The sequence below is a fragment of the Salmo trutta genome, chromosome 37 (assembly GCF_901001165.1).
Source record: "Salmo trutta chromosome 37, fSalTru1.1, whole genome shotgun sequence".
In the NCBI taxonomy this organism is placed as follows: Eukaryota; Metazoa; Chordata; class Actinopteri; order Salmoniformes; family Salmonidae; genus Salmo; species Salmo trutta.
Window position 1 is genome coordinate 22,087,745 of NC_042993.1, and position 16,725 is coordinate 22,104,469.

At 42.3% G+C, this 16,725-nt stretch overlaps 1 protein-coding gene across 1 annotated transcript; it reads left to right on the forward strand.

The window, feature by feature from the left end:
• The first annotated feature begins 1,518 nt into the window (after positions 1-1,518).
• Positions 1,519-15,051, forward strand: LOC115176800 (ammonium transporter Rh type B). Its single transcript, XM_029737108.1, has 10 exons — positions 1,519-1,908; positions 9,028-9,214; positions 9,380-9,530; positions 9,736-9,883; positions 10,153-10,319; positions 11,912-12,049; positions 12,728-12,861; positions 13,011-13,132; positions 13,353-13,426; positions 13,898-15,051. The coding sequence occupies exons 1-10, from the start codon at positions 1,722-1,724 to the stop codon at positions 13,973-13,975; spliced, it is 1,386 nt and encodes a 461-aa protein (XP_029592968.1). The 5' UTR covers positions 1,519-1,721; the 3' UTR covers positions 13,976-15,051.
• The last annotated feature ends 1,674 nt before the right edge of the window (positions 15,052-16,725 follow it).

Genomic DNA, 16,725 nt, shown 5'->3' on the forward strand with positions numbered 1-16,725 from the left:
TTTGTGGGAGATTGTCTTTGAGTTAGTGTATGTTTCTACTCGGCGTCATGGTTTGTTGTTTTTGTTCGTTTAGTTTATTGTATATGTATTGCATAGTTTCACAGTTCAATAAAAATGTGGAACGATAATCACGCTGCACTTTGGTCCGCTCCTTCCTACGACAACCGTGACAGCAGGGCACATGTCCAGAAGGGCTGGGTTCAATTTGAAATGAAGGCAGTCAATTCAGGAAATAAACTTAAATACCCCCGTCACTCCCAAACTGTTCTCACTAAAACTCAAACCCTGGTTACAGCCCTGGTAATACTGTTATTAGAAGTACCATGTATGTGAAATGTATGAATAATGTATAGTATATGACACAAAATAGCGGTCAAAAATGTCATACAAAAGTTACCTTTGTCCTCCAAAGTGGTGGATGGGCCAATAAAATCCATAGTTACTGTAAGTTCTACTTGGATTTAGCTGTGCCTTAGCTACAGTAGGTCTACAGTATGCCATCAGTCATCATTAGTGGAATTCTTAAATTATTGAATTTTAATTGACCTTCATTGACTGAATTATGTGTGAAATGACCCCAACTCTTCAGACAGTCATACAGGCACAAAGGTAGGCAGGAAGCTTGACAGACATTCACAATTCAACTTCATCGATTGGCTTTGTGCCTGTGGTAGGCTTTTAGTTGAGATTCTCTAAACCATCACAGCATTCCTGCTAGGTGCTCTTCTCTATAGGAGAAAGATAGCCTACATAGTGAGTGATGGCTGCTCCTTACAGGAGAAAGATGTGCACAAACCTGCCTCCATCCCCTCCCACATCCTACTCCCCCAAAACCTGTCTCAACACCCCCACCCACCCATCCCAAACCCAATGTCCCACAACTTTTCCAGTTGCCAGTTGCGCCTGTCCAAACATCTCAACTACAGGCTCTTTTAGATTTTTGACATTGTGGCAGTAAGGTTTTGTGTGTGTGTGTGTGTGTGTGTGTGTGTGTGTGTGTGTGTGTGTGTGTGTGTGTGTGTGTGTGTGTGTGTGTGTGTGTGTGTGTGTGTTATCACACCTGGTTGCACAAACTATTCTGATCCCAAGTAGTTTTGTTTGTATTTTACTTTTTGTCTCACTTTGAGGAGTCAATGGCATAATGGAGAGACACTGCTTACCTTCACAGACGCAATATGTTAGATCCTATGCGTGTGCATGCCTGACTCTCTGCATGCATCTGTTTGTGTTTTTTAATTCACTGTGGGCCTTGAACCATCAACCTAATGTTTTACCGTAGATAAGGTGTGAGAAATGATTTCAATATGAAGGGCAACCCCATGAAAATAGTTTCATGGGTCATTTTCCTTCTCTATGAATCTAGAGGAGGAACTGATCATTTTAAGGAGTCCTAACTCATTCCAGACCACCTTAACAGCAGCTATAGTGAAGGGGAGGAGCTGAGATTTTCTTGCAGCCTCTGATTGGAGGCACACAGAAAGGTGGTGGGCATGAACATTTGCAACCAAAATGCACTAATTAAGTCAGACCAACTCATGTGTCAGCTTGAGTCCTCACTCCCTGCTCTCCCACTCTCCCATCGCATCACTGCATCCACCAGTGCTTGTGAGTGTTAGTGTATGTTGCTGTGTTCCCTGCTCTGGAACTGAGTTGGACTTCTAACCATTCACCGCTAAGGCCATAGTGCAGAGCCAGGAGAATACCCAGGTAACCCCACAGCCATGACGAACTCGGCGACTAACTTGCGGCTGAAGCTGCCCATGGCCTGCATCATCCTGGAGGTGATCATCATCATCCTCTTCGGCATTCTGGTGCAGTACGACGATGAGACAGACGCCAAGCTCTGGCACAAGGAAATCGCCAATGGCTCCTCCAACTACGACAACGACTTTTACTACCGCTACCCCAGTGAGTGACCGCAGAGAGAGGGGTAGGGTTGGGGTAAAGAGACAGGTAGTGTAGTAGACATCCCTAACCACTGATACAGGGTCAGATACGTTCTCCTCCTTTTAATGGTTATGGTTAGGTAGTATGTTGATCTGACCCTAAATCTGTGGATAAGGGTAACTATTACCTTGTGAGGGTGGAGAGGATTGGGGATGTGGAGTCCATCTATAGAAATTAAATGATTGTCCTTTTCTTTCTTTGTTATGGTTTGTCAATGTGTCGACAACTTGCATGGTAGCAGAAGCAGATATGTTTGTTGTTTAGGCAAGTGTCTTGTGTCATTCATGCCATACATGTATGTTAAGACCATGAACATGACAGAAAAGTTGTCTGAAGCTCAAACGAATCTGACGACTAAATTGGAAATCATTTATTTTCCTTCTGTGTTACGCCGCATGTCTTACTCCAGTGATGTGTTGGATATTGCCTTCCCACCTAGGGAGTCTTCCCCATCTGTCTTTCTTTGGGATGTTACATACGGTTGTGTGGAGGAGATGGGGAGGTGGGTGGGGATGGTCATGGGTAATTGAGGTGAGCTGTTTGTAAGGGTTTGTAGAGGGGCAAAGCAACCCTGTTTTATGTTTCATCTGTTCTCAATGCTGTAGCATTCCTACTCTGAGACTCTTTGATATATAGGGCAGAGTGGGGTAAGATGAGCCAAAGGGGTAGGTTGAGCCACCCTTGTTTCTAGGAAACCATAAAATTAATAATATGACCAAATATTTAGGAAGAGATCATGGATTCTGTGAAGGAAGAAATCACATGGAAAAGTGGTAAGCAAGTTAGGTCCAAAAACATTATTTTCACCAAGTCACATGAATTTATTGTGTTGGAGTTTTCATGATGCTTGAGTCTAAACCAAAGATACTTTTAAGATTATACATCAGTTGGGGTCTCTATAAGCTTCAGTATGAGGTCCTAAACCTAGCATGAAAGTGCATACTTGTAGCTGTGTGGGCTAATATAGTCAAAACGTTTGTCCTTCGGTAAATTGAGCCAATGGCCATGGGGTAAGTTAGGCCAATGGCAAGTTGAGCAAATTGAAGTGTTTTCTTCCCAGCTAAAATGCAAGGCCTTATCGCTGGGAAATGAGGTAACAACAGAGCCTGGCCTATGTTAAAAGTGTTTGTTAGGTGTTGAGCCTGTGTTAAAAGATGCTTAAAATGATTAAAAGACAAACAAAGTGATTGTGTTTAATTGTGTTTGGGAAATAAAGATAGACATGGTTTTAAAAAGGTAGTGGTAATATTTAATTCAGTACAGAAATTTGTTGGCAGCTTAACTTACCCTGTCCCGGGGTAAGTTGTGCCATAAGAACACTTTTTTTGGACACACTATGTTTTCAAAACTGTAAGGTTTACATGAATTCTGATTATTTCCAGGGATACACAATATCCTGAAATATATGTTAATATCTTTGTTAGAAAGAATACTATATTTCCCTTGATGGAGTAATGCTGAATGTAAAATGTATCAACTTACCCCACTCTCCCCTACGACCCCTGAGCTCTTCAGTGTTCAATGTGCGTTTTCCCTCCCTTTGCTTTGACATTTGGCTGCAAGCAGCAAAGCAACAAATGGCTAATTTGTTTCCTAATTAGTGGAGGCTTTGGTTGCCAAATGTTTTTGGAGAGATCTGCAGAGAGATTACTGTCCTTTGATTTAACCCTTTAGTTTCTCAGATCTTTCCGTCAATGTTTCTTTGATCAGCGTCAAAACCCTTTAACTCATGGGCTACTTTGAACAGCAAAGTCTCTGAACAGGTTATAGCATGTCTGTTGTAGTGGGTGTCCAATCAGTCACCATGGGCAAAGGTATACGTTTCCTCCTCTGAACGTTGCTGTTCCACGTTCACAGATCAGTAATGACATGCAAAGGAAGACTGCTGGGGGGGGGGGGTGGAAGTATTGGGTGTGTCCAATTCTTAGCCCTTTTGAAAGTTCCTGTGTGCAACTAGTCCTAGCTGTCACCACACCTTGAGGCTTTCCCCATACTGCCCCTGTACTATATGTCATGCAGGTGGATGGGTGCAGGTAAGCCCCAGGGTAGAATGAGTATGAGAATGTCTGATATACAGACATGGGAATGTGTAGGAGAAATGTTTCATTTTCACATTCACCCCATCACTGTCCAATTAGTGAAAGGCCAGTGGGATAGGGGCTTCTGCGTGAGAAAGGGGCACCGGGGGGAGGAGCGTGAGGGGAAAAAGTTGAGTGAAAGATGGGGTACAGAAGGAGGGAGGGTGAAAAGGAGAGAAGGGGTTAGGAGGGAGAGTGATTGTTTTCAGAGAGAAGGAAAAGTTTGCTGTGGCAGTCTGATTTATGTGTTTATTGTCATGCCAGCAAGGCTTGTCATATGGAGGACTGAGATACACAGAAAGAGAGCTAGGGAGAGAGAGAAAGCAAGAGAAAAAGACTGAGTGGCACAAAAAGGTAATTAAGGAACCAAAGATGAGCTGTGAGCTACTTTGGCTGGTAGCATGGTTTCCAATTTTTCCATGGTTTTCCCTTGTTTAGGCCTGCTAGTCATCAAATCAAATCAAATCAAATGTATTTATACAGCCCTTCGTATATCAGCTGAAATCTCAAAGTGCTGTACAGAAACCCAGCCTAAAACCCCAAACAGCAAGCAATGCATGTGAAAGAAGCACGGTGGCTAGGAAAAACTCCCTAGGAAAAACTCCCTAGAAAGGCCAAAAACCTAGGAAGAAACCTAGAGAGGAACCAGGCTATGAGGGGTGGCCAGTCCTCTTCTAGCTGTGCCGGGTGGATATTATAACAGAACATGGTCAAGATGTTAAAATGTTCATAAATGACGAGCATGGTCAAATAATAATAATCAGAGTAGTTGTCGAGGGTGCAACAAGCACGTCCGGTGAACAGGTCAGGGTTCCATAGCCGCAGGCAGAACAGTTGAAACTGGAGCAGCAGCATGGCCAGGTGGACTGGGGACAGCAAGGAGTCATCATGCCAGGTAGTCCCGAGGCATGGTCCTAGGGCTCAGGTCCTCCGAGAGAAAGAAAGAAAGAGAGAAAGAGAGAATTAGAGAGAGCATATTTAAATTCACACAGGACACCGGATAAGACAAGAGAATACTCCAGATGTAACAGACTGACCCTAGCCCCCCGACACATAAACTACTGCAGCATAAATACTGGAGGCTGAGACAGGAGGGATCAGAAGACACTGTGGCCCCATCCGATGATACCCCCGGACAGGGCCAAACAGGCAGGATATAACCCCACCCACTTTGCCAAAGCACAGCCCCCACACCACTAGAGGGATGTCTACAACCACCAACTTACCGTCCGAAGACAAGGCCGAGTATAGCCCACAAAGATCTCCGCCATGACACAACCCAAGGGGGGGCGCCAACCCAGACAGGAAGACCACGTCAGTGACTCAACCCACTCAAGTGACGCACCCCTCCCATGGACGGCATGGAAGAACACCAGTAAGTCAGTGACTCAGCCCCTGTAATAGGGTTAGAGGCAGAGAATCCCAGTGGAAAGAGGGGAACCGGCAAGGCAGAGACAGCAAGGGCAGTTCGTTGCTCCAGCCTTTCCGTTCACCTTCACACTCCTGGGCCAGACTATACTTAATCATAGGACCTACTGAAGAGATAAGTCTTCAGTAAAGACTTAAAGGTTGAGACTGAGTCTGCGTCTCTCACATGGGTAGGCAGACCATTCCATAAAAATGGAGCTCTATAGGAGAAAGCCCTACCTCCAGCCGTTTGCTTAGAAATTCTAGGGACAATTAGGAGGCCTGCGTCTTGTGACCGTAGCGTACGTGTAGGTATGTACGGCAGGACCAAATCGGAAAGATAGGTAGGAGCAAGCCCATGTTATGCTTTGTAGGTTAGCAGTAAAACCTTGAAATCAGCCCTTGCCTTAACAGGAAGCCAGTGTAGGGAGGCTAGCACTGGAGTAATATGATCAAATTTTTTTGGTTCTAGTCAGGATTCTAGCAGCCGTATTTAGCACTAACTGAAGTTTGTTTAGTGCTTTATCCGGGTAGCCGGAAAGTAGAGCATTGCAGTAGTCCAGCCTAGAAGTAACAAAAGCATGGATTAATTTTTCTGCGTCATTTTTGGACGGAAAGTTTCTGATTTTTGCAATGTTACGTAGATGGAAAAAAGCTGTCCTTGAAACAGTCTTGATATGTTCTTCAAAAGAGAGATCAGGGTCCAGAGTAACGCCGAGGTCCTTCACAGTTTTATTTGAGACGACTGTACAACCATCCAGATTAATTGTCAGATTCAAAAGAAGATCTCTTTGTTTCTTGGGACCTAGAACAAGCATCTCTGTTTTGTCCGAGTTTAAAAGTAGAAAGTTTGCAGCCATCCACTTCCTTATGTCTGAAACACAGGCTTCCAGCGAGGGCAATTTTGGGGCTTCACCATGTTTCATTGAAATGTACAGCTGTGTGTCATCCACATAGCAGTGAAATTTAACATTATGTTTTCGAATGACATCCCCAAGAGGTAAAATATATAGTGAAAGCAATAGTGGTCCTAAAACGGAACCTTGAGGAACACCGAAATTTACAATTGATTTGTCAGAGGACAAACCATTCACAGAGACAAACTGATATCTTTCCGACAGATAAGATCTAAACCAGGCCAGAACTTGTCCATGTAGACCAATTTGGGTTTCCAATCTCTCCAAAAGAATGTGGTGATCGATGGTATCAAAAGCGGCACTAAGATCTAGGAGCACGAGGACAGATGCAGAGCCTCGGTCTGACGTCATTAAAAGGTCAAATCTCAAGAGTCACAGATTGACCAGTCATAGCCTGGTCAATTACACTGACCACTGTGGTCAGTGTGATTGACCAGGCTATGGGAGTCATGAGAAACTTTGGGAGTTGAATTAAGTGAATCTCTAAGAGTTGGGTCATGTCTGTTTGACTTTGAATTCAATTAATCTTTGAGGTTGAAGTCTGTGACTCTTGAGATTTGAATAAATTGAGCATTTGCGGATTGGACCTTCACTTAAGCAGGTGAAGCTGCTGATGCACGTTATGCCAGGCTCACTATTTATGCTCTTGCCTCAAGCTATTGAGTGATTGAGTACACTGATTTTGACACAAAGTAGAAACCTGTTCAAGGTTGGGTAAATTGAAAGAGGATGCACTAAAGGTCCATTGTAAGTAATTATTTCAGATAATCTTTACCTGTCACCTTCACTGATGAATGGAAGATCACCTTCAAGAAACACACATACATACATACATACATACATACATGCATACATGCATACATACATACATACATACATACATACATACATACATACATACATACATACATACATACATACATACATACATACATACATACATACATACATACAGTACACACGTGCACATCTGACTACTCCCATTGATCATGTTCTGTTTGGAACTTCAAACGTTTTACGGTGTAGTAATACGAATTACGGGAAGCTCAGACCCCCGAATGAGACATGAGCTCCCCTAAATGCAACAAAAGTCAATCTTTGGGGGGACTCTAATTTAACCATTCTCCTATTTGTTTAAAATACAATTTTGTACTGCTAAAGTGGTACATTTAAAAACAAAAGCTTATTCCAAATTAAAGGAACACCCCCACCTCTCTTGTCATGGTTTAAACCAGTGATAGTTGGTTTAGGTTCTTTCACCCGCATTCATTTATCTACTCCGCCTGTCTGCCTCTCCATCTGTCTGTCTTGAGCTTTCGCTAGCAAACTTGCAACGTCGTATCGACTGGGTCCAACCCTTTAGCGAACTTGCAACATTGTTTCAACTGTGCGCTCAATTCACCCTGCGGATGAGGGGAATTGAACTGTATTTGCGTCCCCATTTGTCAGCAATACGCATCAATTCATTCAGGTCGTGTATTGTGTACTGTAGGCTTAATGACAATCGTCCAATGCCATTAGACTTTTTGGTGTTTTGTAACATATGTCTCTTTACCTTCATCAGATGGCGGGTGCACAGGGCACTGTTTGGATGAATGTGTGCAGGTAGCTGACTTTTTAAAGTGATTTGTTATATAATAAAACAGAATCACTGGACGTGTTCATGCCACATTTAAAGGTAATACATGTGTACTGTTAAAATACATGTCTTTACTATTAGCCCCATAAAAATGTTGGTGCACAAATAGGAAGTCCCGTTAATAAAACTGAGACCGCCAAATGTCACGATATAATTCTCCCTCGGCTGCTCTATATTGTCTGGGTGTGTAGGGTGACCTCATTGCTATGAGATAAGAGACTTGCTGTTATGTCAACATGTAGTAGAAGCCTACCATCTCCCTTAGAATTATAGCTGCTCCACATGATAAATGTCTAGAAAGCAAATTATATCTGATTGAAAGACGCAGTCAGAATTAAGAGAACTGTAAATAAATCATTCGATTTAAACTGGTCTGTCTGTATGTTGGTTCATGAGTGCAGGTGATAGACTGCCTTTAGGGCTTTTACAATAAATGTCAATGTGTGCAATTTAAAAAAAATTATTTACATCCTCATAGGTGTTGCCTGTGTGTGTGCATGTTACATTGTCTCACCTATCTGTAGGTGTCCTTCTAATCTAGGCGGTGGCACAGGGTATTTGGGCCAGCCTGCCAGTGGGGAGTTGGGCAGTGGGAATATCCTCCATGCCAATGATCAGTTGCCAGGCAACGACCAAGAGATATTGTCCCTACTCCCCAGTGCCATGTGGATGAATACGACCAGTGGGCAGAGGGAGGTGTAGTAGGCTGGGTTAACAAGGCCAGATAGCAGGCTGAATGGAGCTATGAGGCACAGGGTAACTTCTCTGTGTCCTTCTATGTAGGTCAACTGAGGCTCCCAAAGCCCCCGGTCCCACTCAATTTAAATCACAAAATGTTGACTAAAAGGGGTTGTTGGTGTTTCGTGGGGGAGTCACCAGAACTTTCAATTAGTTGAAGATACTTCTATACTACTGTCATAAGACAGATAGTCTTTCTCACCAATGTGTTTACGAGACTGACCACAAAGGCACTTCAATAGTGACAATGTGCATCCAAAGTAATAAAATAATCTGTAATGTGTTCTCTTCCTTTGTTCAGGCTTTCAGGATGTGCACGTGATGATCTTCATTGGCTTTGGTTTCCTCATGACGTTCCTTCAACGTTACGGCTTTAGCAGTGTGGGCTTCAACTTCCTCATTGCAGCCTTCGCTCTGCAGTGGGCCACGCTCATGCAGGGCTTCGTCCATGGCATGCACGGGGGCAAGATCCATGTCGGAATAGAGAGGTAGGGCTCATGTACACACTAACCTACATTTCATACTAAAATAAGCACAACACACCAGCAGATACATGTGATGTGTATACATGGCAAATCATACGGGTGTAAGTGTATACTGTAGTGTATTCCATAATAAACCCTATCATTAAGAGTTGTTTATCCCTCCTGCAGTATGATCAACGCTGACTTCTGCACAGGCTCAGTGCTCATCTCATTCGGAGCAGTCCTGGGGAAGACCAGTCCGGTCCAGCTGCTGGTCATGTCTGTGATTGAAGTCACCCTGTTCGCAGTCAATGAGTTCATTGTGCTTTCTGTTCTGGGGGTGAGTGTGTGTGTGTTTAGGTGTACCATTAAATGTACAATTCATGTCTTACAGCCTTAAGGCTTAATACTGGATATGTCTGTATACAAACCTACACTAAAACTGCTTTTTTACGTACTATTATGCCTACTCTCCTCACTATTCAATAATGTACTTATAGACTAAGCTTTTTACACCCCTTAAATTAGATAATTTCCATCTTTAGGCCAAGGATGCTGGTGGCTCCATGACCATCCACACCTTTGGAGCTTACTTTGGCCTGATGGTGGCTCGTGTTCTCTACCGCCCCAATCTGGACAAGAGCAAACACAAGAACTGCTCTGTCTACCACTCTGACCTCTTCGCCATGATTGGTAAGAATACCTCCTGCTCATCGTTAGCAGGAAGCCCGTACATTAGATACAAATAGCCACCATCAACAAGTCGGACAACTTAACCTTCATTTTCTGAAGACGCCAGTTATGTTTTGACTGTACATACAATGCATGCCAATGTATGGGAATCTGTGTCATATTGAGTTAATCCACCTCCCCAGGAAAAAGACCTTACCTGTAAGCTTGCTAAACTAAAGGACTATATTACATACCGGTATGCTAATACTTATTTTTCCCTGCCTGCTCAGGCACCATCTACCTGTGGATGTTCTGGCCAAGCTTCAACTCTGCTGTGACGGCCCACGGAGACGACCAGCACCGCACGGCTATGAACACCTACTATTCCCTGGCTGCCTGCACCCTGGCCACCTACGGCCTGTCTGCCGTTGTGGCCCATGATGGAAAGCTCGATATGGTGAGGGAGCTAGTACAGTGTGGGGTCTTAAGAGGAAAATCAGGTCCCTAAAAGTAGTATAGGGCCAGACAGGTGATGCAGAATTGGGGAGACATAGTAGGGAGAGGTAGGATTCTACAGGGACTGTGCAGTGGAAATGAGGGGCTTAAAGTCGTCTTCCCAGATCATTTCAAGTGGGAGTCAGGGACGAGACATGATAGGGGAAGGAAGATTTCTCCCAGTGATTGTTGTCAATACAATCCGGTTCAACTGTATTTTGCATCATAGGCCTACTAGCTATACTGTAGTCCTATTAGATGTTAGATGTTATACATGTAAGTAAATATTTGGAATGAATAATGACTCCTTTGGGATTAAATCCTTATTGGCCAACTCTGAATCATCATACAGTATGTTTGCATAGACAGACTGGTTTTTCAACTTGTCAACAGATGTAGTCAGGCATGCTTGGTGAGAGTAAAACACAACTCTATATTTCTTACTTAGCTACACTATTATCATTATTATATTTACTCCCCTCGCTCTAGCGCTTAAATGATTTAAGATATTAACATGAAACTTCCAAATGTGCAGACTGCACCAACTTAGATTGCTTGAAAAACGTTTTGATAGCATTTAACTCACCAGCAGTAACTCCTGAACCGTTCAAGCTAGACACCAAACCAACTTTCACATGTTCAGGCTATCCTACCAATCAATCCAATCAGTCAATCTTTGCATCTACCCACTTTTTCAACTATAACCAGTCACTACCATTACTAATGCAGTCACTACCACTTCTTTAACTTATTTCAAAAACATAAATACTTTAAAACAAGCTAGCAAGCACACACATTTTCTTCTGAAAATGTACTTTTCTAGTTTAGATTGGATTTATCTATTCTAAACTTTCAAACTATGGAACATCAAACATTTTCACAAGATACGATTTAAGAATGGCAAGATTGGAAACCATCCCCAAAAAATACATGATGAAGCATCACACCATAGTTACTATCTACCTTTAGAGTATACAGTCATGTGAGCCAGACAATATATCTAGTTGCTATGTCCCTTGAGGACATGGCTGTCATCTGCATCTCATTCTGAAATCAAGACTGTACATTCCTGTCTAGATGGCAATCAATCTGAAGTTGTCTTTTCTATACAATGGAGGGAGTGTAGGAGTCAGTGAACATACCACATGACTTGGTGTTAGTAGTATCGTTCTAATCAGCTCAGATTATCTCATCGTTGGTGAAAGGGTAGTGTTTCAGCAGCATATCATAACATCTGTCTGCAATCTAACAAGTGTTTCGCTACACCCGCAATAACGTCTGCTAAATATGTGTATGTGACCAATAAAATGTGATTTGATCTCTACACGGTCACACACCCCCACTTTGCATGATGGCAATAGCAAATTGTCACACAATGATCCTTTGGTTGAGATGTTTTATTATTCAAATATTACATAAGTCATCCTACCTTCTCGTTCCTTGACATTGGTACCGTGCAAAATTTGAGAACAGTGATAATTAAAATAAAGGTATGAATGGACTCTGACAATCAACCATTTTGAACACCATTTAAAAAACGTCTCCTCTCTTTAGGTGCACATTCAGAACGCTGCCCTTGCCGGTGGGGTTGCCGTGGGAACTGCTGGTGAAATGATGCTCACTCCTTTCGGCTCCATGATTGTGGGCTTCCTGGCTGGAACCGTCTCTGTGCTGGGCTTCAAGTTCCTCTCGGTAAGGCCAACCTGCCATTGGTAAGACAGGATATAGGACATAAGTGTATGGAAATTAAAATGTTTTATCCTCCTGAGACCCAGCAATAAAACATATCTGTAAATACAAATAAATTATATTACATAAGAAGTGTTTGGGGTGAAAAATACTTTTTACAGAAAAAGAAAACAATTAACAAGTATAGGTTTATTTCTTTTCTATTGTATGTGCACTGTAGTGGACTTAATAAATCAGTTGATAGTAAATATGACCAATTTAACATTACAGTAAAAAAGCTCTTATTTGAAAAATGATTGGACTGCTCTGAAAACTGAAACTATTCCTGAGATATTTACTTACTAAAAGCAATTGAATATAAAACTCACAAAAAATGATAATTATACACACTTACCTTTCCATAAAATGTGCTAATTATGTTGGCAGCCATTTTGACAAACCTGGAGAGATATTGAAAAGCCCAGAATGTCCTGTCAAGGGGTCTCAGTAGGATATGACCGTTAATGATGCCAACAGAACAAGAGTATCTATTTACAACATAAACAGTCATGTTGAGAAACACATCCACTTATGTGTATATGGCACCTTTTGAAGGACATAAGGGTGCTAGGGTACATAGACATCACAGACACAAACATCCGCACTCATGGCACTGCCAACTTATCACCCATGTCCTCTCAGCCTATCCTGGAAGAAAAGCTGAAGATACAGGACACGTGTGGCGTCCACAACCTGCACGGCATGCCTGGAGTCCTGGGAGCCATCGTTGGAGCAGTTACTGCTGCTCTGGCAACCAAGGACGTCTATGGAGATGGGTTAGTCTGCCTTTTTTTGACAAGTTTGGAAAGTGTGCCCTCTCCTGGTCTTATGGTGAAGCTCCCCCTACTGCGCAACAGACAGATGCCATCAAAGCCTGCATTCACACAACAGTTTCATTCAACACTCCCTGCTCTCTGTGTTGCAGGATGGCTGATGTGTTCCCTGACATCCACTCTGGTGAAGTGGAGGCCTCGTTCCAGGGCGTACGACAGGCCATCTCCCTGGTCGTGACCCTGGGCATCGCCCTCCTGGGCGGTCTTATCACCGGTATGTAGAGGGACTAGCTAGAGGATAGGGGGGATTTAAATATTACCATCTTACAGAATGTTGTAAGCACACATAGGCATTGCCTTGACTTGTTTGTTTCACAAATGCATGGTGATATTATAACTATGATCTTTTGTCCCTGTATATAGGCCTATGCCTTGTGTCTGTGTGTAATTGTATCATGTCCTTGTCATGCAATTTATATGTCCTTGTCTTGTAGGTTTTATTCTGAAGCTGCCAATTTATGGTGCTCCTCCTGACACCATCTGCTTTGAGGATGGCATCTACTGGGAGGTAAGTTTAGCTACTACACCCAGTCACTTTGTATGGATGAATGAACACACAGGACTCACAGATTTGTACATAGTGTTTGTGTGAGAGTGCAGAGCCATTCAGGCCCATGAAGGGTTAAAGATTGCCAACGATGGCATGCAGTTGGGCCCAATGTTGTGCAATATGAAATGTGGCCACGAGGTGTCATGCTTGCATTTGTTTACTGAACTCAAATAACTGCCTTTCATCATAAGCAAAGCAGTCACCCTCGGAACACCAGGTGGTGCCATTTCACATGGTCAATGCACGTATGATCAGTAATTGATCATCAGTAATTCTCTTGATTAAAAAAAGATACAGATTTAGGAATGTCTTGAAATTAGCTAGGCAATAGGTATACTTGCATTTTTATGCCTAGATAAGTCGAAAATGAGGTCTAAGTACATCACCAATACATATTTTTCTCTATCCATTTATCTCTCTCTCTCTCAGCTGCCTGGTGAGGAGGGCTCACATGAGGAGTTGACCACTGTCAGGACACCAGACGAGGCAGAAAAGCTCAACGCATAAACACATACACACACACACACACACACTTGAGATCCACACATAGTAGATTGTACAACCAGGATGTGGCAGCACATGGTGCTTGTGTATGTCTGCCATTTTTCAATGTGCCAATACCATATCTGATTCACTAGTATGGTGGTAGTGTGTGTTCAAACACTCCAGACCATCAGCAGAAGTGCCTTTCACTCTCAGAAGATAACAATCTCAAGGTAATCCATAATGTGTTTATACCAGACAGAAGCATGCTATCCTCCAAGCAGCATGGGCCATGGACAGTCCATTGCAATATACCTCCTACCAGCTGCCTTATGTTATGGTTCTAGATGATGCTATGAAGCTACAGTATATGACAGAGCTGTAGACTTGAATCATGGTCTGAGAATTTGGATACGACTAGTGAAACCTGTTTGATGATACAAAAACAATGGATTAAGCAACTTTTTAATTGAGTGTTTTTGAGATCTTTTTGGCTTCGCCACTCTTCTAAGAGATGTTACATGCACCAATGTTAAGGGAATTACACTTTTAGCAACTTTTAATCATCCGATTGACTAAGGGAAGACAAATTCGCAGTAGGCCTATGTGTTGTAAATTCTATATTAAAACCAAAGAAAATTGTACCTTGCATGTGATTAATGTAAATCGCAGATGTTTTCATGAATAGACAATCACTTTTATAGGTGCATGTCCATCACTAAAAATGAAAAGTATTCCAGACTAAAGCTATGCATAGATAGTTAAAGTAGAGTTTTGACAATTGAATATTCTCTCTGGGTCGGGATTCTCCTTTTGTTCTATTTCTATACTATGCAATGTATTGGGTAGAGTTGCTATTGTACAATTATGTACAGTTGTGTATTGTACATAAATGTTTAGACAACATAAAATGTGATATAATTGAAACGACTAGCTTCACCACTACAGACAAACCATTGAATCAAATGGAGTATTTGCTACGGGGGGGAAATGGTGCCCAGACTTTGTTACACTGGATTGCTGTGAATTTAAATGATAATTGAATAACACCTGTAGCATATTTTGGCAGAAATAAATCTCTCAAATGTGATATATATATATATATATATATATATTTTTACATTTAATTATTTTATCTTGTTCATTGGACATTTTGAGTAGTTTTGTCTGAAACGTTCCTTTAATCTGTTCCTGAATATTTAATTGAGCCTGTAAATACCTCCGCGTTAATGCCCAAAATCCAAATGGTTTTTTTCTTTCATATACCCAGTGGCGGTTCTAGACCATTTCAACTGGGGGGGCCAAGCTGGGGCCAGTTGTACTGTTAGAGGGGCCGGTTACATTAGACGTTATTGTCGTCATATCGTTTTCTTCACTGCATTGCAGGCATTAGCAGGCAAAAGACCATGTTCATAATGCAGATGCATGTGGTGCGATACTGTTGTGTTCCGCCTAAAGCCGTCCCTCTAGAAAATGTGTGGGTTAAATTAGTGTTCCGCGTTGCCACTGTCTAATAACGGATGTAAAAAAAGAACGATAGCAAAAATTTGTTATGTAAAAATTATTTCATACTCCACATTTAGGGGGGCCACAAGGGGTCCAAAATTGTTGTCACATGGGCACTGCCCCCCCTCCCCCCCAGAACCACTACTGCATATACCACATGATTAACACTTTATGGGATCAAACAGCCTAGGGAAGCAGGTGTGTTCGGCTGCATTTAGACAGGCAGCCATATTCAATTTGATTCAATCAGATGAGCTGAAAAAGAGCTGTTGTGAAAAGATCTAATTCGTCAAAAGACCAACTAGTGGAAAATATAGCCTCGTTAGAAGTGTCCGGAGACAGTTCATGTTCGTGCGAGGGGAAAAAAAGGTTCCTGCAATGACATTTAGGGGTTCCTCCGATTGCATCACCGATTGCATCAACTCCTACTCCAGTGATTGGTAAAAAAAAGTAAAACACTTGTGATTGGTCCATGTTTTTTAACTAATATATATATATATTTTTTTTTAAGTGAGTGTATATATATATATATATATAATAAATCAATTCATTAGTTATTCTTTAAATGCTCATAAAAGTGTGGTGAATGTGTACATTTTCCTGTTTCAAAAACAAGCTGTTCAGTTACTACTCTGCCCCTCAGTGACTGCCAGCAGCAGAAGCTTTGCCTCTGTGGGCGCATAGGCCATGTGAACACTGCTTGGATTGATTTTCCAGCTATTTTCTATGAGGGAGAACTGCCCCAATGAAATCACAGCATTTCATAGCATAAATTATAACAGTACAAAGTGAATGGACCATCCTGGGGTGCTCAAATGTGAGTCCGTTCAGTCGGAACTTGTGAGTCTGCTCTAGTCTCCATCCCAATGAGTCTCTGACGCCAGATGGCTTACTTCCGCACGTGAGACTAGATGACAGATGACGCTAAAGCAAAAAAGCAAGCTGTAAATAAATAATCATAACGGTCATGGGAGCCTAGAACCTGATAAACTACATCCAGCGAGTCAAAGAACAGAGGCTGAGGGATACACAAGCTAGAACCAAAGATGTTTATAACTAACCCAAGATAGACCACAGGCTGTCATTTCCAATGGGAACAAATGAGTCATAGTGGGCAGAACAAGCAAGGAGGGGGGCAGAGCCAAGCACCAGCTAGCAAGATCCTATTGGCGCGTTTTAGCATGTATTTGCATATTTCCATTAGGAAAACGCCTACTCAGTGAAGTGCGGGTGTGCAATAACTCAATTTGCCCTCATACTTCTTCTAA